The sequence below is a fragment of the Ursus maritimus genome, unplaced genomic scaffold, assembly GCF_017311325.1.
Source record: "Ursus maritimus isolate PB19 unplaced genomic scaffold, ASM1731132v1 scaffold_29, whole genome shotgun sequence".
Classification (NCBI taxonomy): Eukaryota; Metazoa; Chordata; class Mammalia; order Carnivora; family Ursidae; genus Ursus; species Ursus maritimus.
Genome location: NW_024425452.1, coordinates 14403285 through 14425294, shown reverse-complemented (window position 1 = coordinate 14425294; position 22010 = coordinate 14403285). Strand labels below are relative to the sequence as shown.

At 36.9% G+C, this 22010-nt stretch overlaps 1 protein-coding gene across 3 annotated transcripts in view; it reads left to right on the top strand.

Annotated features, from left to right (window-relative positions):
- Nucleotides 1-22010, top strand: part of DST (dystonin) — a 342160-nt gene that overhangs the window by 280273 nt on the left and 39877 nt on the right. For all 3 annotated transcript variants that reach the window (XM_040643592.1, XM_040643591.1, XM_008691755.2), the window contains 11 exons: nt 5645-5764; nt 5950-6057; nt 7887-8105; nt 11617-11820; nt 13130-13361; nt 14242-14468; nt 15944-16066; nt 16200-16301; nt 18343-18444; nt 20313-20486; nt 20827-20982. In XM_040643592.1, the coding sequence (XP_040499526.1) occupies nt 5645-5764; nt 5950-6057; nt 7887-8105; nt 11617-11820; nt 13130-13361; nt 14242-14468; nt 15944-16066; nt 16200-16301; nt 18343-18444; nt 20313-20486; nt 20827-20982 (1767 nt within the window). The remainder of the gene's footprint in view (nt 1-5644; nt 5765-5949; nt 6058-7886; nt 8106-11616; nt 11821-13129; nt 13362-14241; nt 14469-15943; nt 16067-16199; nt 16302-18342; nt 18445-20312; nt 20487-20826; nt 20983-22010) is intronic.

Here is a 22010-nt window from a genome sequence, read left to right as displayed (position 1 = left end):
AATGCTGGCCATTATTGTTTTAGACTGTTTTTCAGGAATATTTAGAGTTAGCCAATTAAAATGTCTTTCACTATCAGGGTGCCCGGCTGGCTCAGTGAGTGGAGCATGCGGCTCTCGATCTTAGGGTTGCGAGTTCAAGCCCCACATCGGATGTAGAGATTCCTTAAAAAGTAAAATCTTTTAAAAAGTTGTCTTTCATTGTCTTGTTGGAAATTCCTGAAGTGCTAGTTCAATTGTTATAGGAGTTAGAGTAGGTCAGTGGTTAGACTCCACTGATAATACCCAGTAAAATAGGTCCCAGAATGCAATCATGGATGCTAAGATTATCTACAATGTATTTGAAGCCAATTTCCGCTATTTGAGTGAGCAGTGAACAAATTTATTAAAATTTGGTCTAATAAACTTGCTCTCCATATTGCTCCCATTGTAAAACAAACAGCTTTTATGGTCTATTAGAAATGCACATATAGAGTCATGTGAAAGATTCATAGGCCTAAATAAAATGCCTTGCTTTACTATAAATTGCTTAATGAAGACCCTGTGGCTGTTCTGTTTGTGGCTGAACAATAAATATTTGCTAATTTAATAAAAAAAAAATTTCTCAAAAGACAGAAGGAAAATTTCTGCTTGAAGTCTTGTTTTCTTTTAGCAGAACAAATATTTGCCTTGGTTGAAGAAACAGTGTTTGAGTTTCAGTTTTCCATTTTGGCAACTTAGAATGTATCATCATACTGTTTTTCACTGGATCCCTTTTTTTAAGGAGAGAGAGAAATAGATTTAAACTAATATTAACACTAACGGCCTGAGTTTATTTATTAGGACTGTCGTATAAATGCTAAAAATAGCCTGATTACAAACAAGCGGGGTGGTGCGTCACTTTATTTTTTAGGGGCCAGTAGAGGGAAAAAAGTCCTTACTGTTAAATTTTATTCAGATTATCTTGCAGCACTTGCACTCAGGTACAAAGGCCTGGACTATTTTGCTCAGTTTTGTACTCTTTTAAGTGAATCACATAATAAAGTTTTATCTTGAAGTTTCATTGTATATGGCTTGAAAGCTAATAATCCATGCATAGAAGACCTTTGTACTTGTTTTTCAGGAGGATTTCTTTTTCTACACCTGAAGCTCCCGAATTAGTTGAATTTTTTTCTTTTTTCTTTTTTTTTTTTTTTTTACGATTTTATTTATAAGTAATCTTTACCCCCAGCTTGGGGCTTGAACTCACAACCCTGAGACCAAGAGTCACATGCTCCACCAACAGAGCCAGCCAGGCGTTTTTTTTCTTTTTTCACATTGATGATTATTGCTAATTAATGAGTAGTTCCATTTGAAACTAAGTAACATTGTAAAAATTATTGAGCCTGGATTCAGATAGAATTTTTTTAAGAGGGAGAGGTGGGGCAGGGCAGAGGGAGAGAGAGAAAGAGAGAGAGAGAGAATCTTAAGCAGGCTTCATGCCCAACATTCCTGAGATTGTGACCTGAGCGGAAATTAAGAGACACTTAACCGACTGAGCCACCCAAGTACCCCAGGATAGAATTTTTCATGTGGTTTTTCAAGATTCTTTCTGGAATCCACATTGATCTGATTTGTTCCAGTAGCAGAAAAGGGAATGAGCCAATGAAGAAAACATTTATTAAACATTTATTAACACCACTATCTGCAGACCATGAGCCCCTTCAATAAGTTTTATGAAAAATGTGGCTTCGCTGAAAAGGAATGTATAATATTATGGGAAATACAGGAAAGATAATTCTGTTTGAATATATACATGTATGCAGTCATTTCAGAAGTATTGCCCTTATAAGGGAGCTCACCCACTCTGAAGACTAAAGCTCTGAATTTCTGTCTGGAACAGTTCTAGCATGTCAGTGATCCTCTTAACTGTGTCACACTTGAAGGAGAGTTCTGATCGGCAGGTATGATTGTGTGACTGCTGCCCAGACACTATATTCGCCTTAAAGCAGCCTGACTTTGCATCGTTTTTTGTTTTTTGTTTTTTGGTTTTTTTTGTAGATATTGGTTTATATTCAGATTTTTTTCAGTAGCATGTCTAGAAGTTGTTTGGGAAAGGTCTGTTAAGCCCTATCTTCCCTTTGATATCCTTAGGCAATTGAGTTTTTAAAGGTAAATGTAAGACTATTATTTTTCCCCTATTGTATTTCTGGCTTGGGCCCATTATTCAAATGATGACCTAAAAATTTTTCTATCCTGAACTGTTGACTAAAAGAAATTGACCTGCAAATAGCTTCAGTATTTATTTACTTATTTGCAAAATTATTTAACTAAGGTTGCAGAGGTGAAAGCAAATGGGTTCATGGTATATAGAAAACCTGTAATAATACTTTATAATATTATTATGTATTCTTCCCTTGGATAATTTGTTTTTTTTTTTTTTCTTGTAAGAGTGAAAGCATAACTCTTAATCAGTGCTGTTCATGTTTGTGCCAGGTTATGGCTGGCAGGTTATTTCCTTCTAATGAAGGGAAGTCCACTGATAAGGTTGGCAAATATTATTAAAAAATAAACTACCCCATGGTGATGAGGGTATAGCAAAACTCTGCTTGTGGGAGTATAAATTGGCACATCCTATCTGAAGGGCAGTTTGGTATAGTGTGTATCTAAAAGAGAAAATGGGAATAGGAACTCACAAATGAGAGGTTATCCACACAGAACTTTTGTTGTTGTTTTTAATTAACTTTTTTAAAGATAATTGTAGATTCACATACAATTGTAAGAAATAATATAGAGATGATCCCATTGTACCCTTTACCTATTTTCCCCAGGGGTAACATTTTGCAAAATTATAGCACAGAATCACAAGCAGGATGTTGACATTGATGCAGTCAAGATACAGAACATTTCATCACCGCAAGACTACCTCATGTTGCCCTTTTATAGTCTCCCACCTCTACCCTCTCCTTAACTCCTGGCAACCACGAATTTTTTCTGCATTTCATTTCTAGAGTGGTGGGGTACTTTTTAGCTACAGCCTCTTTCTCCTCTCCTTCTGGGACCCCAATGATACAAATGTTTGATCTTTTATTGTAGTTTCACAGGTCCCTGAGGTTCTGTTGATTTTTTTTTTTTCTCCAGTCTATTTTCTGTTATTCAGATTGGGTAATTTCTGTTCTGTCTTCTACTTCACTGATTCTTTCTTCTGCACCCTTCATTGATCTCATCCACTGAGCTTATTTGTTATGATACATTTAAGTTCCAAAATTTCCATTTGGTTCTTTATATAGCCTGTTTTCTTTTCTGGGACTGTTTTGTTGCTAAGATCTTCTCTGATTTTTTTCATTCATTTCAGCTGCGTTTGAAATTGCTCAATGAGGCATTCTTATCATGGCTGTTTTAAAATTGTTGTTAGACAGTACTAACATTCCTGTCCTCTAGGTACTGGAGTCCGTTGATTATCTTTGATTAGTTCAGTGGGAGGTCTTCTTGGTTTTTGCCACTTGAGTTTTGGTTCTTAATTAAACTTTCTCTTTGGACTGGCTTCCTCTGGCACCAGTCTGGCAGAAGAACCCAGGGGTGCTGTCGGGTGGAAGAGATTCAGGTTCCCCACTCAGCCTCTCGTAATACCTAATGGGGTGCTCCTCAGATCTGCTGGCTGGGAGTGGGAGTTGGACTCCAGCTCTCTGAGCAGCCTTTTCCAACACCTCAGTGAGGGTGTCTGGATTCACCACTAAGCGGTGGTGAGAATCCTGACTCTCCACTAGGCCTTCCCTGACACCACCCCAGAAGAGACAGAGAGGGGCAATTCATTACTGCTTGGGGGGGCTGCCCCCAGGATCTCCACGGACACCGTGGGCAGGAACCTTGGTACTGGCCAGTGGGAACTAAAGTTCCAGCCCCTACTTGGCCTTCTCTGACATCAACCTGCAGCAGTGTCAGCACCTTGTCCTATTGGCTCCTGAGGGTGAAAATCTAGGCCTTTCTTGGCATGAGTGTGGGTGGGACCACAGCCTCTGTTTTGTGGTGTTCAGACAGAGTGGCTATTGTTTAAATGTTCTTTTGCTAGGGTGCCCCTTTCCTGGTCATTTGGCTGAGAGAGCAGCCTTTTCTTGGGGTTTTGTCTGTGCCTCTGGTGTTTCTGGGTTGCATTTTCTCCAGTATCCATATGTGAGGCAAGAAGAAAACCCAGAGAACTCACCACTGTGCTGTTCCTCAGGTGCCAAGGCCCACACCAGTTCTGTTCTCTTCTCTCTCCTTTCAGTCTTATGTATGTTTTGTATGAAATGTATGCATGTGTGTAATGCCCAGGACTTTTAGGTGTATTTACGAGGAACAGGGAAAAGTATATCTACTCCATCTTTCCAGGAGTCTGCATAGTGTTGCAGAATGTTTTAAAAGTATGAATTATTTTCCAGTCTAGTTTCTTATCTCTACCCTTCTCTCTCCTCACTTAGTTATCCCCTACCCTCATCTAGATTTCTAGGTCCTCTTGAAAAATTAGAAGTTCTGGCAGTACTGGACTTGAATGCGCACAATGTCCGTTTCCCATTAAATCTTCCAACCGAGGCCACGGTTAGTTACCATTTACCAGTGGTGCTTGTGGGGGCCACTTGCCCACTTTGCTCATTTACGATAACTGCTTGCCCTGGAAGGCGTTGGCTTCTGCCTAATGCAGGGTATCAAAAATGTTCATGCTCTTTGACTTGGTAGTCAACTTCTAGGAATCTACCCTAAGGAACTAATTGGAGATGCCATCAGAGATTTCTATTTATTACAGGTTTGTTTATATAATGGCAGAAAATGCAGTGAGCCTAAATAAAAAATATTCAGCTATGCTAGAATACAATGATGTTATTTAAAATTCACATTTAAAAGACTATGACATGGGAAATGTTCATAATAAATGAAAGAGCAGGATATGAAACTGTTTATACAGTATTATCCCAGGCTTTTATAAATCTTTTTCAACTTCTGGAATAAAATTCACTAAAATACCAACAGAATTAACTCGAGGTTTTAATTTTCTTCTGTATATTTTTCTGTACTTTATGAATTTCTACCATGAATTGTTAAGATTAAGAAAATAAAACCTCTTAAAATATTTAAGAATATTCTTGGAAGTGGTTTTTGTTATTATTAAATGGGATGTAAAAAAATTATACATGAGATGTTTGGGGGTATACCCTACATAAAGAAACATACTTTGCACATACATTTATGCATACAAAGTATGGTAATGCGAATATTTCATGAGTTTTGCTGGGAGTCTTGTATGTAGATAGCAGAATGCTGCCCGCATATCATATGGATTAAATAAGTGATGGGTGCAATGATTGAAAGATGGCATCCAGCTATTGACTTTTTGAGCTGTTCAATTTGGATAGTACCCATAAGAAAATACTTATGATTACCAAAAAGAAGGCAACAGAGTTAGCTGTCCTAAAATCATTAATGCTGTGTTACACATCCAGTACCTTTTAAGAGCTTGTGTTTAATTACTCTGTGGGAAGTTCTCCTTTCTTTATGACTTTAGTCATCATCATAAACTAGTTCAGGATGCCATGAAGAGATAAGTTCAAATTTTCCACTTGTGTCGTAATTAGGATATTTAAAAGAAATGTAGAGAGGTATTTTTCTGGCACCAGTTACAGGGACTTAGTGACCTAATTATTTATCTTTTGTTTAGTTTGACCAAGCAGCTGATGCTGAGTTATCCTGGATTACTGAAACCGAAAAGAAATTGATGTCTCTGGGTGACATCAGGCTTGAGCAAGACCAGACCTCTGCTCAGCTGCAGCTTCAAAAGGTGAAGAAGTACATTTCCAATTGTATCAGAATTATTTGTTAATGTGGCCCCAAGTCTAGACAATGTGCTTGCATGATTTACTTTGCAAGACCCCTCTAACTTGGTATTTTTAACAACTTTGCCTGATTGTTTTCATTTTAGCCATATGCTCTCTCTTTTTTTATCTTTATATTGGTAAATCACAGACCTTCACCATGGAGATTTTGAGACACAAGGATATTATTGATGAACTTGTTAAATCTGGACATAAAATCATGGCCACATGCAGTGAAGAGGAAAAGCAATCAATGAAGGTATAATCTTGTCTGTGTGACTGGTGGTGAGACCCTTGACTAAATGGCCTGAGTTAAGCTCTCAATCCTAGAGAAGCACATTTCCTTTATCCACAGCTGCCATTTAGACAGCTAAATCATTAGTTTTAAGTAAGGCATTTTTCAAGCTTACAGAGTGACAGTAAAAGGAATATTCCTTAAGGGAATCACCTTGGGGACAATTTTTTCTTTTAATAGTTGCTAAAGCTATTAAGGTTTGTGTCTTTGAATAACTGGCACACATTAAACATTCAATTAATGTTAACCGTATTATTGACATTATTATCAGTATAAATTGTTATTATATATGTCAACTCTTGTTTATATGCTTCAAAATATGTGGTTCTCTCTAATGCTGAGATCCATTCTTTATAAAATTTTAGTAAGTTGTATAGGAAAAACAATGAGCTGAACAATTAAGGAAGCATCTAGTTTATGTATTTTTAATGATCCTTTAAATTGATGAAAAACCAGCCACAAGTAAAAAATGTTTCGTTCCATTCATATTCAGACATCTGAGCAGACTAAAGGAATTAATGTATATTAATGCTCCTGGCATTAGCCCACAGCCAAGAAGTTACACAAATGTCTGTGCCTACAATCACATTTTAGAGTATGCATTGCTTTTTTAAGGTTTGCCATAGCAAAGTAATAGAATGTAACTATATACTGATACTCCTCCCTCTTCTATTTATCCTGGCAATTTACTTATTTATAATTTAACCTTTCCTTTATTATTTTTACAAAGATCTTGACATGAAAAATTCTGATCATGATGAAATAATTCTTTGTCATTCTGTGATTTATTAGATTACTATCGTGCTTTATCTTCTGCTGTTAGTTTATGATGTGAATTTATACCATAATTTATACCATAATCTAGGTCACTATTTTGTGACCAGCCCACAAAATACAGTGTATAGTATAATGTTCTACTCTGATTCTAATATATATAATTAATTTTGTAGACTAGCAGTTCCTCTTACAGTTTCATTTGTGAAAGGTAGTCCTTATTTTTGGCTAGAAAGTAATGTTAATGTTGCTAGACTCACATGACACTTGTTTTCTAACCCAGAAGACCTGTAAGACCTAGAAAGGATAGTTGAAGAATTTTGCTTGTTATGTTTGGAAAGCTCAGTTTCTTATTCATAAAAATTTGAGGCCATTTATGTATTTGTTTATATTTTGGGTTTTGTCACCTAATATTTGGAGGTGGGAGGAGGTTCTCTGTCATTAAATCCTATGATTTTTGATGAAGACATAAAAATCTATTGTATGAATTGTATCATAATTTATTAGCTTAATCTCCAGTTGTTGTATTTTTAAGATGTTTTCCACATTTTTGCTGTTTTTTACATAGATATGGGAATTTTTTAATTTTATTTTTGCGGTAAGAATACAACATTAGCATATAGTAGATTATTCAGCCTTAAAAAGGAAGGAAATCCTGCTATGTGCAATAATATGGATGGACCTGAAGGATCTTTTTTTTTTAAGATTTTATTTTTAAGTAGTCTCTATACTCAACATGGGGCTCAAACTTACAACCCTGAGATCAAGAGTCACATGCTCTACTGAGTAAGCCAGCCAGGTGCCCCTTGAAGGGTCTTTTTAAATTCTAATTAAAGTGGACTTTTATACATAGGACTAGTTACAATCTAAATAGGCTTTAATGTTTTATTCATTAAACATACATTTGTTGAGTGCCTGCTTTGGTACTAGGCATATAGTGCTAGAAAAAACATTCTGGAGTACATGTGCTCTTTGGCCTGCTTGGCCAGCTAAACACATTTCATTCTCTTATTTTCTAGAAAAAACTGGACAAGGTGTTGAAGAACTATGATGCCATCTGTCAGGTAAACTCAGAGAGGTATCTGCAGCTAGAACGGGCACAGTCCCTGGTTAACCAGTTCTGGGAAACCTATGAAGAACTTTGGCCATGGCTGACAGAAACGCAAAGAATCATCTCTCAGCTTCCTGCCCCAGCCCTTGAATACGAAACTCTCAGACAACAGCAGGAAGAGCATCGGGTAAGCTTGATATTAAAGAGAGCGTTGTATTCTTCATTAGAAGAGAATCATGACTGTGATAGTGTTTTTTCGTATATGTGCTGCCGTAGCGAGCACGGTCATGGTGGTTTTTAATGCGATTCGATGCCTTACTTTATTAAGAGATTTTCGCAATATTGTATTCTGGTCTGCACAGTTGCTTTCCTCAGAGTTGCTTACCTGTTTTCCAGGGTTGCAGTGAGAAGACTCGTTGTGTATGTCATTAACTACATCACAGCTTTCCTAGAATAGTATGAAGTATAAACCATCCTGGTACAAAAACTAAATTCCCATTTTAAAATGTTAGAGAAACAAGCTGTTGAAGTACTCTCCATTTGTGCATGTTGAATTGCTTTTAGTTTATGGATATCGACTACATTTTATACTTCATGTGTATTGGTTGCAGCCATCTAGAATGTAAGCAAAGAGTAGAAATATATCGAAGCAGCATCATACAGACAAAGACCACTGAGCTTGGAGGAAATGAACAATATAACAATATGTCAAAACACAAATAATGTAAAAGCCAGCTCAATGGAAAGGGAAAATGCTGAAGTACAAAGACAAGTTGTTTCTCCTTTTTTTTTCACTCTTGTGATGGTTTTTGCTCCTATAAGTATGTATAAGTAAACTAGAGACTGTATTTACATTTACAAATGCATCAGTTTTAAAAATTAAAAAAACGGCCTTATGAAGCCCTCATTTCAGCAGTCACTTAAATATAACATCGCTTAAAATTTTGCAAGGGTTCGAAAGAGGGCTCAAGACTATCAGAAAAAATCTGGAGTTCTTGCTGTTTATGGACTTACGAATGTAGTTGCTGTCTCTCAGATCTGTACAAACTATACTCTGAGACTATTCGTGTGCATGCTGTGTGCACACATGCATGAAAAAGTTTATCTTCTTATATTACATCATTGTGCGAAGGATGTGACACACTTATTAATTTTATTTGTTTACTTTTTTAATCTACTGGCATTGAAGAATATCTCTAAGTATTTGTTTACAAGAGCTTTAGTCAACACCTTAATGCAAAAATGGAAATTTTATTGAGTTCTATCTACATGAGCACAAGAAAGACTTAAAAATTATGCAGAATTGAATTTAATTTTAGTATAAAGGTTTATTTGTGGCAGAAATCCTGATGCCTATCCACTGAATAACTTCTGATATAAAATGTTCCATGGATTTCTTCTATTCCGAGGTGAGATTTGAGTAGCTACGTTTCTAGCATAATATCAGATAAGGAAGGGTTACTACTGAATTATTATTGAATTTCAAAATGGAGTTAATTTTCTCTTTTTAGCATAATCTTTCAGCTCTCAAATTTACAGTTTCGTATATAAAGGAACTACAAAACTTTGTAGCCAAGTCTTCAAATTATTCATCGAAATTATTCATAGTATTTATAGCCTTCTAGAACAGCATTTCTTCTGTACCTCCACAGCTTCACCTTCAGCTATATTTGTGGAGATCTAGTTCATTCTAACCAGGAATGAAAAATGGCTCCAAGAGCCAGTTACTACGTGGTAGATATGTTGAGGTCACACTAAGTACGTCGAGCGTGACTGGACTCTTATGGCAGTATGTTGCCAAGAATCATTTTGTTACATATGAGGCAAAAGACATCTCCTTCTGGACCCTTTCTCCACACCCAAGTAGACATCTGGTACTACTAGACGTCTAAAAAAGGAATGGTCTAAAAATGGGTCATCTCAGTATGTCCCAAACTAAGGTGTCCCATGGTAGTGCTGCACAAATGAGATCTACCTAGATGCTAGCCAACTCAGGAAACTTCGTCAGCAGAGATCTCTCATTTGACCTGAGAGTCTTCTGATACCTCAAAGTGTAAGCTGGTTTTATAAGCATGCTTGTAGAGTATTGAAACCAGAACGTGTGTAACACATTCCTTTTCATGAGATTATCTATTCGCTATTACCATTACTACCTCCACTCTGTAAGGCAGCATGAATATATGATCTAATAATATGAAACAAAGATAAGAAAATCTCAGCCTGGGCCTCTCAGGAGCTCGATCGCGGATATGACCCTCCCATGTTCTTATGTGCAGCAGGTTAGATTTAGACCACCCCCATTCTTTTTTTCAATTGAATTTATGTTTATTTAGCTCTTTTTCAAGAGTTTTGAGACTACCTTCAGAAAAACTTCAAAAATAATTATGAGGATTGTTGATGATGTACCAATTTCCTCAACAGTTTTCAAAATAATTTATGACTGATTTTGGTGAGTACTTTAAATAAAAATTTAGAGTTATGTGGCCATCTTGGTAGTGACAGATGAATGACAGAAATGAAACTATTTGCAGGAGAAGATTGGTAGCTTTTCTCTAGACTATCTCTCCTGAATATAATTTCAGAGAAATTTTTGATGGGGGCTGGGCAGCAAAATAGTTTGGAGATATACCTTCTGGTGAGGGCAGGGAACTTCTGATTAGGGAACCTAGTCACTAATGTGGTACAAATGGAAGGCTCCTCAGTGCTACAGGGAAGCTAGCCTCAGTGAAACCTGGAAGCAAAGACGGATGTGGCTTTGGATTTGGCCCATGAAAAACTGTTCAGTGGAGGCCCTGGGTTCTGTGGAGTGTAGATATTCCAGATTTACTTATCTCCCTAGAAGGAATGGGGCTCCACCTGGATTAGACACATACTCATTAGTATAAATATCATCATATCTCTTGATTAGATGACATTATGCAAAATATGTCATATATTTTTCTTTAAATGTACTTTACAAATAATGCTCATTATACAGCTGCATATCTGACAGATTGAGTACCCTGTAGCCTTTAACATTTTAAAATAAATACAGATAGATTCGTTCATATGTATGTATCATACATATCATATATGTACATAGAATGGATTTATACTCAGGTAGAGATAATGTCATACATATGTACACATCTTGTATTGGTTTAAATATATATAATTACAATGCCTCGTGGGCTTATATCCCCTTAACTTAGCTTTATGTATGGTTTTTTTCTCTCTGCATTATGTCTACTCTCCTGTCTGAGCTGTTTTCTGTTGCCTTCTTTCTCTTTCTTGCTTCCTCCATTTTTTTAAATTTTTGCATATATCCTCAGTGTACAGAAGGGACACCAAGAGTTATGGCTTGGTCTCTATAGGTTGGGGATATAGTGATTTCATAATTCTTTTATGTAATATGACCCTTGTCAAAGTGTACTGCTCTTGATGGGAAATGCATAATGAACTGCGATTCATTATTTCACTCAACCAGCATTTTTGTGTGTTGCCCTTAAAGAGACTTTGACATGACCAGGCTGTTGTTTATTCTTTCTGTCGGCGGCATCTTTTGCTGGCAAAGAGCAGTATGAGCCATTCTGTGTTAAATGCCTTGTGATGGGGAGGGTGTTTGGAGTTTTTTGCCAGCTGGATGCATTGGGCATGTGGACAGCTGTAATACGGAGGCGTGACCCTGAGATACTGAGAAGCTGTTTGGTTTGTTATAGCAACTGCGAGAGTTGATAGCCGAACACAAGCCTCATATAGATAAGATGAACAAAACTGGGCCACAGTTACTGGAATTGAGCCCAGGCGAAGGCTTTTCCATCCAAGAGAAGTACGTGGCAGCTGACACCCTTTACAGTCAAATTAAAGAGGATGTCAAAAAGCGAGCCGTGGCGTTGGATGAAGCTATTTCTCAATCTACTCAGGTAATCATTGGCGCCAGAAAGATGATTGAGCTCTTCGGAACAGAAGAGCGTGGAAACACATTTTCTTGGATCTCCTGATTAAATTTCCAACGAAATTATTTCACTACATTAAATCTGAGTATGGATGTTTTGGCCTCTCAGAAGTGGTATTTGGTTGGTCGAGTCCTTACATTTCTCTGCCTCCTTGGAGATCAATACAAAATAATTGTCAGTGACTTAAGAAACATACAGTTGTCATCACTATCCAAATATTGAAGTGGGTCCAGAGTAGAAAGGAATATTTGCCTTTGGGAGAGATAAAAGAAAGTGTTATTATCATTATTAATGAGACATTCCCAAGAAAACAATAAGAAGAAAGACTGTGTGGACTAAGAAGGAAAAAATATAAAGTTGGAAATTGATGTTTTTCTTTTTTGAAAATACTTTTTTTTTCAAGAAGTTGAATTTGAAATTACCTACAAATTTTCCATTTGCAGAGTTGGGCTTTAGTCATTAGAGACACTGACTTTAGAGTGGTCCATTTTCTGGAATCCTTAGTGATGATTCCTTTAATATTGAAGATAGTGTAGCATTGTGCCTGAGCAAGTTTTTATAATTTTGCTTTATTGTCTGTGGTGCCTTTGCAGATAAAACTTTAAAATGCTTTTATGAATCTGATAATGTATTCGACCATGAATGAAATTCAAACTTCTTTTTTTTTTTTAATCATTTTTTATTATATTATGTTAGTCACCATACAGTACATCCCCGGTTTCCGATGTAAGGCTCAATGATTCATTAGTTGTGTATAACACCCAGTGCACCATGCAATACGTGTCCTCCTCACTACCCATCACCGGTCTATCCCATTCCCCCACCTGTTACAATGTCAGGGAGGCTTTTGTTTTTGTCTCATTTTTTTAACATTTTTCAATTCAGGAAATTTATAACTTAAGTACCTTTATTCTCATCAAAAATGTTCATGAATCTTACATTTAATAAAATAACTTTTTAAGATATCAAAGTAATGAGTAAAAACAAAACAGTTTGATAGAAAAACACAGTTTATTGGACTTAATTTTTAAAATTCATTTGAATTATGATAAAATGAAGCAACGGCTAAGATGCTGATGTCAGGTAGTCCATTTATATATTAACCTATCCTGTTTCCTAACAAATACACTCAATTGGGTAGATATATTAACAGAGGACTGAAGATTTACTTCTTGATTGAGATATTAAATAGATGGGTTTTTTTTTTTTCATTTAAATTTCACTTTTGATGTCACAGGTCTTTTCCCCATAAATGATCCCTTTGATTTACTTCTAGTTCCATGACAAGATAGACCAGATCCTTGAGAGCCTGGAACGCATTGTGGAGCGTTTGAGGCAGCCGCCTTCAATCTCAGCGGAGGTGGAGAAGATTAAGGAGCAGATCAGTGAGAATAAGAATGTGTCAGTAGACATGGAAAAGCTACAGCCATTGTATGAAACTCTTAAAAAGCGGGGAGAAGAGATGATCGCGAGATCTGAGGGCACTGACAAAGACATATCTGCCAAAGGTAATAATTTCAGAATAAGGAAACGATTGAGCTTTACTTTTAAACTAATTCTAAATGTTCATGCTATTTACTGACAGTCCAATTGCATGATAAAATGCCAGATTTTAGAAAAGGTATTACGAGTGGGGCTGAAGGGCTATGTACATAAATCCCTCGTCAATGTTTTCCTGTGTTTGTGGAATCGGTTATATACACAGCGTGCTGTTATGCAAAAGCCATGTGTTCTCTGGGACTTTTAAACCAGATGTTTAAAGGATGATGCTAATCACACTAAACCTAGGGTTTTGGTTTTTTTCTCATTACTAATCACACACTACTTTACATAATTGGTACCACAGAATGGGTATTCCCATGGCTGCAAAAATGGCAAACACGGCCTTAGCCAGCCATCTTAAAGATAGGAGCTGGGTGGTCAAAAGGAAAAACACGCACATAGATTAGTTGGAAGTTTATGATAAGGGTACTCTAGAGACAAGCCCAAAATACATATCCTACATTGTTATATTCCTAGAACCGAACATTGTTATTCTTGATTTGGAGAGCCTAGATGGTTCTTTCGTTTTCTTTGGAATTAAGGTCAACCTTGGTGCACTTGAAACCTGGTGAACTTAGGTCTACTCTGAGCTCACTTGCCTTGAGCATCTACTTTTGTCAAAAAGAGCCTTAGTTCAGGAGGAGGAGGATACCCTGAGGTCTTGCATTTGTCTGGAATATGCTTTGTGGGCCTAGTGAGAACCAGTAGACTGGGGTCAGCCAAAATTGGATCCAGTTTTAGATACTCAGCAAATTGAATCACTGTTGCTGTGTGAACTAAAACATTTGGCTCTGTTGCTTCGGCGGCACTAACGTATTGCCTTTTTGATACTGTTTTGTGTCATAGCTGTTCAGGATAAGCTTGACCAAATGGTTTTCATTTGGGAGAACATACACACACTGGTGGAAGAAAGGGAAGCCAAACTGCTGGATGTCATGGAATTAGCAGAAAAGTTCTGGTGTGATCACATGTCATTGGTGGTAACCACTAAAGATACACAAGATTTCATCCGGGATCTAGAGGATCCTGGAATTGATCCCTCGGTAGTTAAGCAGCAGCAAGAAGCAGCAGAGGTAAGCAGAAAATCTCCTTTAAAGTTAAAAATACAATAATAAGTTGTGGTGTAGTGAAACCTGGATCCCTTTGGTAAATATTCAGTATTGCTCTATTAAAATGTATAATTCATTCTGAACATGGAATGCATGGTGATGTAGTAGGAGATAGGTCACACCCACAGATTTCACTTAGTACATATTTTAAAAGTTTCTCTTCATCCCCACTGCTTCCACCTTACTTCAGGGCCTCGTTAGCTCCATTTTTGGATTCTGAAGTCATCCAGAGTGGTAGCCCTACCTGCAGAGTCTCTTTCCTTGCCAGGCCTGCAACCTTGCCTTCAGGCTTCTCTCTAGATCTGCTCTTACTGTATCGCTGTTTCAAACCCCTCGGAGGCATCCACTGCCTACTGAATCATATCCAAACTCCCTACAGCAGTGGAGTGGCCTTTCACGTCCTAGCACAGGCCGACCTGTGTTTCCAAAGCCGTTTTGTCATGCTGCTCCTGTATTACAAAGTGGCTGTCCCTAGCGCTGCTGTGTCCTCTTTGCACATTAGTTTCCTTGAGTGGAATGGCCCTATCCATTTTTATTTGTACCCCCAGTGCCATAGTTTAGGGCTTGGTTTATGCTTATTATTTCTCAAGTGAATAAATATATTTAACCAAGAAGATGAAAGCAAAAGTAGAACACTGCATTTTTCTTTCTTTCTTTTGTGTGTGTGTGTAATCTACAAGTCCTAGGGAAATGACATAAAATGTAAGTCCAGAGCTAGATTACCCTAAATCTGCTAACAAGTGATGTTAATTTGTATGACATTTTTGAACTCGTATTTTCCTTGTCTATTTTATTCTATTATTTTATTTTATTCTTTATGATCTACTCTTGGCAACTTTCAGATATATAATACAGTAGTATTTACTACAGTCACTATGTTTTACATTATATTCCCATGACTTCTTTTTTAACAGCTGGAAGTTTGTACCTTTTGACCCCCTTCACCCAATTCTCCTTCCCCCGTCCCCTGCCTCCGGCAACCACCAATCTATTCTCTGTATCTGTAAGCTTGGTTTTGTTGTGTGGGGAGGGGGGAGGGTTTTTTTTTAGATTTTTATTATTTTTTTTAGATCACTTAACCTCTATTTTAAATGAATATTGCCAAACTGTTCTGTTTGAAACATAAACTTTATTTCTATACTTTTCATTGTTATTAATATTAAAGGAGCTTGTTCTGGTATTTGTTACATAGAATTAGTTCTTTAAATATTGTTTTCATAATAAACATTTGATGTTTGTTGCAAAGGATGCTGTTTTTTCTTTAAAATATTTCTTCTTATTGAAAAAATTTATTCCAGAAGCTTGGAAAAGAGAAAGAAGAAGAAAATTGATCATAATCCCACCTCCTAGAAATAAGTCTAATTAAAGTCTTTGCGTGCATCCTTTTAGTTCCAGTGTGGTTTTGGTTAAAACTCTAAGGCTGTTATTTCTTACTGTAGGCCATAAAGGAAGAAATAGATGGACTCCAGGAAGAGCTGGATATAGTTATTAACCTGGGTTCTGAACTCATTGCTGCTTGTGGGGAGCCCGATAAACCCATTGTCAAGAAGAGTATAGATGAGGTACAGCTAGCATTTTTCCTTTTCTCACTAGAATGCATTTTAAAAGAGATCTTGTTTAACAAAAGCGTATTTGATAGAAGTAGTTGAAAACTTAACAAATGACACTAAAAGAGTTCTACTATTTATGTTGTAGTTAAATTCAGCCTGGGATTCTCTAAATAAGGCTTGGAAAGACCGGGTGGACAAACTCGAGGAGGCGATGCAGGCTGCCGTCCAGTACCAGGACGGACTGCAGGTAAGGGGGTCACGGCAGGGCTGCTGGGGGAGGAGGCATGTGGCCAAGGTCTGCAGATGCCCACATGGGCACCGCCCCAGGGCTACAAGTGTGCGTGCAACTGCCTCGCCTACTTCAGTTTGGGTTTTCCTTCTAGAAGGTATTTCTTGAGATCTGTGCAGATGTGTAGAGACATCTAAGTACATTTTTATACACATGGTGAAATTTACTTTGAAAAGAAAAATTTTAATGTTTAAAACATTGTTAATGGTTCAGCCCCAGACAGTGAGATGGAACCGAATCTGAGTTCTGTTCTAAAGTTGAGTGGAGTAAGATGAAAGGAGTAAACACTATCTAAAAATATCACTAAGTTTAACTAAAGTCAGAAGTAAAGAAATTTGATTTGAAGCCAGTGTTCCCCGTGAACTAAAATAGATTTCTGTTTTATTAGGTCATAATCTGTTGTATAAAATGTAAAATGTTTTTCTTCCTTTCCATATACATAATTCCTTTTCATAGTTGTTTTTCATATCTCTTAAGGGTTCTCATTCAGTTTTTCAACCACTTTTAAAGTTCCTTCTTTTTTTATGAAAAATCGTCTTGTCAAACGAGGCCAGCTTAGGGACATTTCTCTCCCTACCTTCTTCAGCCTTATTCCATTTCCTAACAGGCTGGCCAACGTTGAATCTGTCAATCCTCCTACCGTATGGAAAAAGCCCTTCTGAGTATTTCCATAACACCAAGTGAATATTATTTTTAAAGCTTAGATGAGAACATCTTTTCCTTTTTATTATGCCATTCCATTTCTATATTTGTAAAAATAAATATCACAAGCCAGGCTTTATGCCAGCTGAAAGTGTTTTGAACTTTGGAAATATATGAAAAAATTCATTACAAATAATATCTTATATAACTTTCCTCCTTCCCCCACTTTTTAACCAGAGAGATAATTTATTGGTTAGGTTTCAATGGCCAGTAACTAATCAGGCTCCAGCCCTCAGTTTGTGGGACCAGGTCATAATTTTCCCATACTGTTGGTAAATGAATGTGTTGTGCCCTCTCCATGGCTAGCGACGGCACTGCCACTCTTTGCAGTCTTTGACCTCAGGAGCCATTAGCTATAGAGGTCGCTGGCTAGGCACCAGGACTCATACTCTCTCCTTACCCCTGCTAGAAAAACAAGGCCCACTAGAGGTTAGTAGCATCACCTGTGGGAATGAAGGGCCACTTGATTTATTAAATAGCTGGGGCTAGCTAGAGCTAGATGTTAAAGGTCCAGAAGGTCTAGATGTTTCAGGGTTTGACTGTAAAGTAAAATAAATTTTATTTCCTGGGTTGCTGCTTAAGTTCTTGGTTTTATTAATGATAACTAAAAATACCGGATAGTTTCCAAGATTCTTCCTCCTCCTATATGGTCTGGTAACCTCATTAAAGTCCATTATAATTTTGTGTATTCAGTATCTGAAAGAAATGTGAGTTGTGCCTTTCTAAAATGTTTGTATTACCTAACAAGAACAGGAAAAATAGATTCTGTAGTCTGTGTTGTAATTCAGAATAATGGTCATAATATTAATCTTTGTAGGTGCAGGATTTTAATGCTAAATAATAGGTCAGGCTTTGGTTGGGCCAGATACTTTGCTCAGGTGCTAAACAATAAACTTCTTGCTTATTTGAATAAGCAGATGGATTTGAATCTTTTTCTTCAATATATTTACATAATCTGCCTCTTAGACATAAGAAAGCATGGAGAATTCTGTTTCATGTGTTGGAATTTGTAAAACTTTTTTTCAAATGCACATTTTTGAAAGTTCTTAGTATTCTAAGATTCTATTCAGAAAAGAATTTCCTTTGCAAACTTGGATGCAGAATTGAAGGTTACATCTATTGCATATTTGGGACTTTTTCTGTCATATTGTTGCTTTTATTTGGGTGAACCATCTTAATTTGTAAAATAGGCTTATTCCATAATACCTGTATAGATTTACGATTTTACTTTTCTGTAACACTTGGGATGTTATAGCAATTTCCATGTACTTAATTCATGGACTAATGTGTTTTTCAGGCAATATTTGACTGGGTAGATATTGCAGGTGGTAAATTAGCTTCAATGTCACCAATTGGAACCGATCTTGAAACTGTCAAGCAGCAGATTGAAGAGCTAAAGGTATGTGTGGGCTTCATTAATTTCAAAGACTGCATTTTTATGTTCTTTATTCGTAGGATTCTTGACGCAAATTTATTTTACATAATTGAAGTCTTAACGTGTTGATTGTGAAACTGGTTTACTGTGGTGCTTGTACATAATGAGCAGCATATAAGTGCTCATTAAATGATATAAAATACTAGTCGTCTTCTTATTAAATCAATCCCTGTTCATTATAGAAAAGTCAGAAAATACAAATAAGCAGAGACAACTACTCTTAAGATTCGATTTATAGCCTTTCAGATCTCCTCCTGTGGGGAACGCAGTGAGGAGGGGGAAGGGCTGGTGGGGTGTGGGGAGTGTTTTATGCATACGTAACCCATACGGTAAGGATCTTTATGACTTCATTTCTCAGTAGTGTCTCAGCGCCCTCGCTGCACATGCAGCAACATTTTTGCTCTCTCCAGTGCGTCAGAGTAATCCATTTAGTCTAACAAGCTAAAGAAACATCCGTGGCATAATAGTGTTCCCAAAATGTTTGTTTTGTAAAAATATTTGTTGTTTTCCATCTGCTTTCCTCTGTAATTTTTGCTTTTGTGGTTCTTGATCTCCAGCTGTGAAAATGGCTGGACTGTTTCCTCTCTGAATTCCTCTGTGCTGCTGATGATTTATCCAAGTGGGATCAGCTGTTTCCTTCCTAATTTCAAGTTTCCATCCACAGAGACATCACACCATTTTCAATGAACTCTACTAGCTCTTTATATACAATTAATACCTGGCTTTAAAATTGTAGCATTTTCTTCTCTATGGTTTAGAATATTTCATTTAGAAATGGTTACTGTTAACATCATTGTGAATTTTTTTTTAGCTTTATGTGGTCGTGTAGTAAACACATGGTATACTTTACATTCACAGGTGTACAGTTTTGGATATTTGCATATATCTCAGTAGCTTTCATACGGTAGGCTGCTTAAGAGTGCTTTCTCTGAAATTAGATTGTCTGACATTACATCCCGGTGCATCCACTTACTTAGCCAAACGCCCTTGGGACAGTTATCTAACTGGTCTCATGTTTATGCCCTTAGCTTAAATTGAGAATAAAATTATTTTCTTTATAGGTTTGTTTTCAACAAACCAAGTATTCACAATACGTTAGTATTTTTTTAATTATTATTTTTATGTTTGAAAAAAAGGGACGGTTTAGCCATTAATGACTTACTCTTTAATGATTTACTATTACAGATTAAAAATAAATATTTTATGAAAGGACAGTTTCCTACTGCAAGCAACCATTTGCTAACCTGTGTTGGTTGGCAAAGCTGAGATTATTAAATGCATGTTTAGTGAGCACCGGGAGAAAAAATAATGTTATTCTGAGTCAGCAGTGGGTGAGGCATAGGAATAACTCTTAACACAGCCCAGCTGCGAAAAACAAAATGTTCAGTGGGTGTAAGATGTATGTATGTTTTTGAGCAGGCAATGTTACCCTGGGTCTCTTAGGGATATTTTTGGGGAGTTTCATATATGTCAGTGTATTTTTTATTTTATTTTCTATAATTTCAGTGCTCACATATTGCATATATATAGACATTGGAATAAGGTTAGCCTTGAAATGTCTTAATTTTTTTACTGTAGAGAACAAAAATGTGAAATATCAAAATTATAAATAGAAAAATCGTTCTGTCATGAAACATTGAATAAAGAAAAAAGACATCCCTCATCTTTTTTTTGTGTTAGATTTTGTGTTAGATTTTTATTCCTGATCTTCACCTTCCTGACTGTAAGAAATACGAACTAGGATAAATATTGAATCCATAGAATTTTTTTGTTTAAAGTTTTGATTTAGAACAAATTTTCCTTGCATCTCTCTTTTTTTTAAAAAAAAATAGCAATTTAAGTCAGAGGCCTACCAACAACAGATAGAAATGGAGAGACTGAACCATCAAGCAGAGCTTTTGCTGAAGAAAGTAACAGAAGAGAGTGACAAACACACTGTTCAAGACCCGCTAATGGAGCTGAAATTGATATGGGATAGTCTGGATGAAAGAATTATCAACAGACAGGTAAACACTGGCACTCTGTTAAGAAGCTAGAAAAGTTCAATTTCATATATTAAGGTAAAATCATTATTAAAAGGGAAGATTAGGTGATGAGGTACATAAAGTTTTGAAGCCCCTAAATTCTTATTTTATTAGAATTCTTCCTACTTCTCACATGTCATTTTTAACCACAAGGAATTTCAAACTTAAAATGTAGGCTATGATGATTGGGCTTCATTGGATATGCTTACAGAGTTACACAGCATGCAACAATGGATTGTTTTGTCTCTGTTATTTTTATAAATGTGTGTCATTCATAATATCAAATTCATGTAGATTTTCTTCCTCTCCATTTTTTCTGTAGCATAAGCTGGAGGGGGCTCTGTTAGCCCTGGGCCAGTTCCAGCACGCCTTGGATGAGCTGCTGACGTGGCTGACGCACACCGAGGGCCTGCTCAGTGAGCAGAAACCTGTGGGAGGAGACCCGAAGGCCATTGAAATTGAACTTGCCAAGCATCATGTATGTAGCTATTCTTGTGTGTCGTGTTTCTCTATGCGGTTTTAGTGCCGCCAGATTGTTTTCTGGTAGGTTTCCTCTTGATGCGTTTTTCAAGTTTATGATTTTAGTGCAGGTCCACATTTGACGTTTGTAACTGATGGTTAAACTACTTAAAACACATTTTTAAAAAGATCACAATCAAAAAATTTTCCCCATTGTTCAAGGCAGTTGTCAAGAACAGCAAGGGTGGGAAACCTTTGGTGAAGTTTTAGGGCTGCATGGCAAACATTGGTTTAAATCCCTGATGATACCCGTCACTGGATTGACAGAGCCTAGTTTTTAAAAGTTGTTCGGGGAAAGCCTCCAAGTCATAGGCTCGAAATGTTCCACTGCGGGCTGAGTGTATGTTTTCCCTCTGGTCACCCATATCTCCGTGTGTCTCACCTGCTGCTCGTTTGGCACATCGGACATCTTTTCTGTTTGCCTGTACGTCTCTCACTGTGTGGAGTTTGCTCTTTAGTCTCTGTGTCTCTCTTACTTCCCACTTGCTTTCTGTGACTTTAGTCCTTTTCTTTCTGAATTAGTCTTTAACAATATTTGTCATGTTTACAAGGGTTTTTATATGTCCCACACTTGATTTAAAGCTTTGAATTAAAAATGTTAATCTTGAGATACATGGAAAACAACTTTATATTGTTGTCATCTTTGTGACATTTGGTTGATAATTCATAATAGAAAATTCCCTATCTCTGTACAGCCTGAAGGGTTTAGGGAGCAGGAAAGCATAGAGCTGACCACAGTGGGCCCCAAACTGATAGCAGGAAGCATCTTCCCAGCTTAGATGATCTCCAGCCTAGGTCATCAGAGCAGACCTCACAGGGGTTGAGAGCAGAGCTCTAGCTTATTACGATAAAGTTCATTCGCCTAGAAAAATAATAAATCCTGAAACCCAGTTGTTAGAATCCTTGTGTGAATGACCAAAGCCATTGACTTCGCCAGGAAGAGTGAGATAAATAAATTTTTTTCAGAGAAAAACAAAATGAAAATCT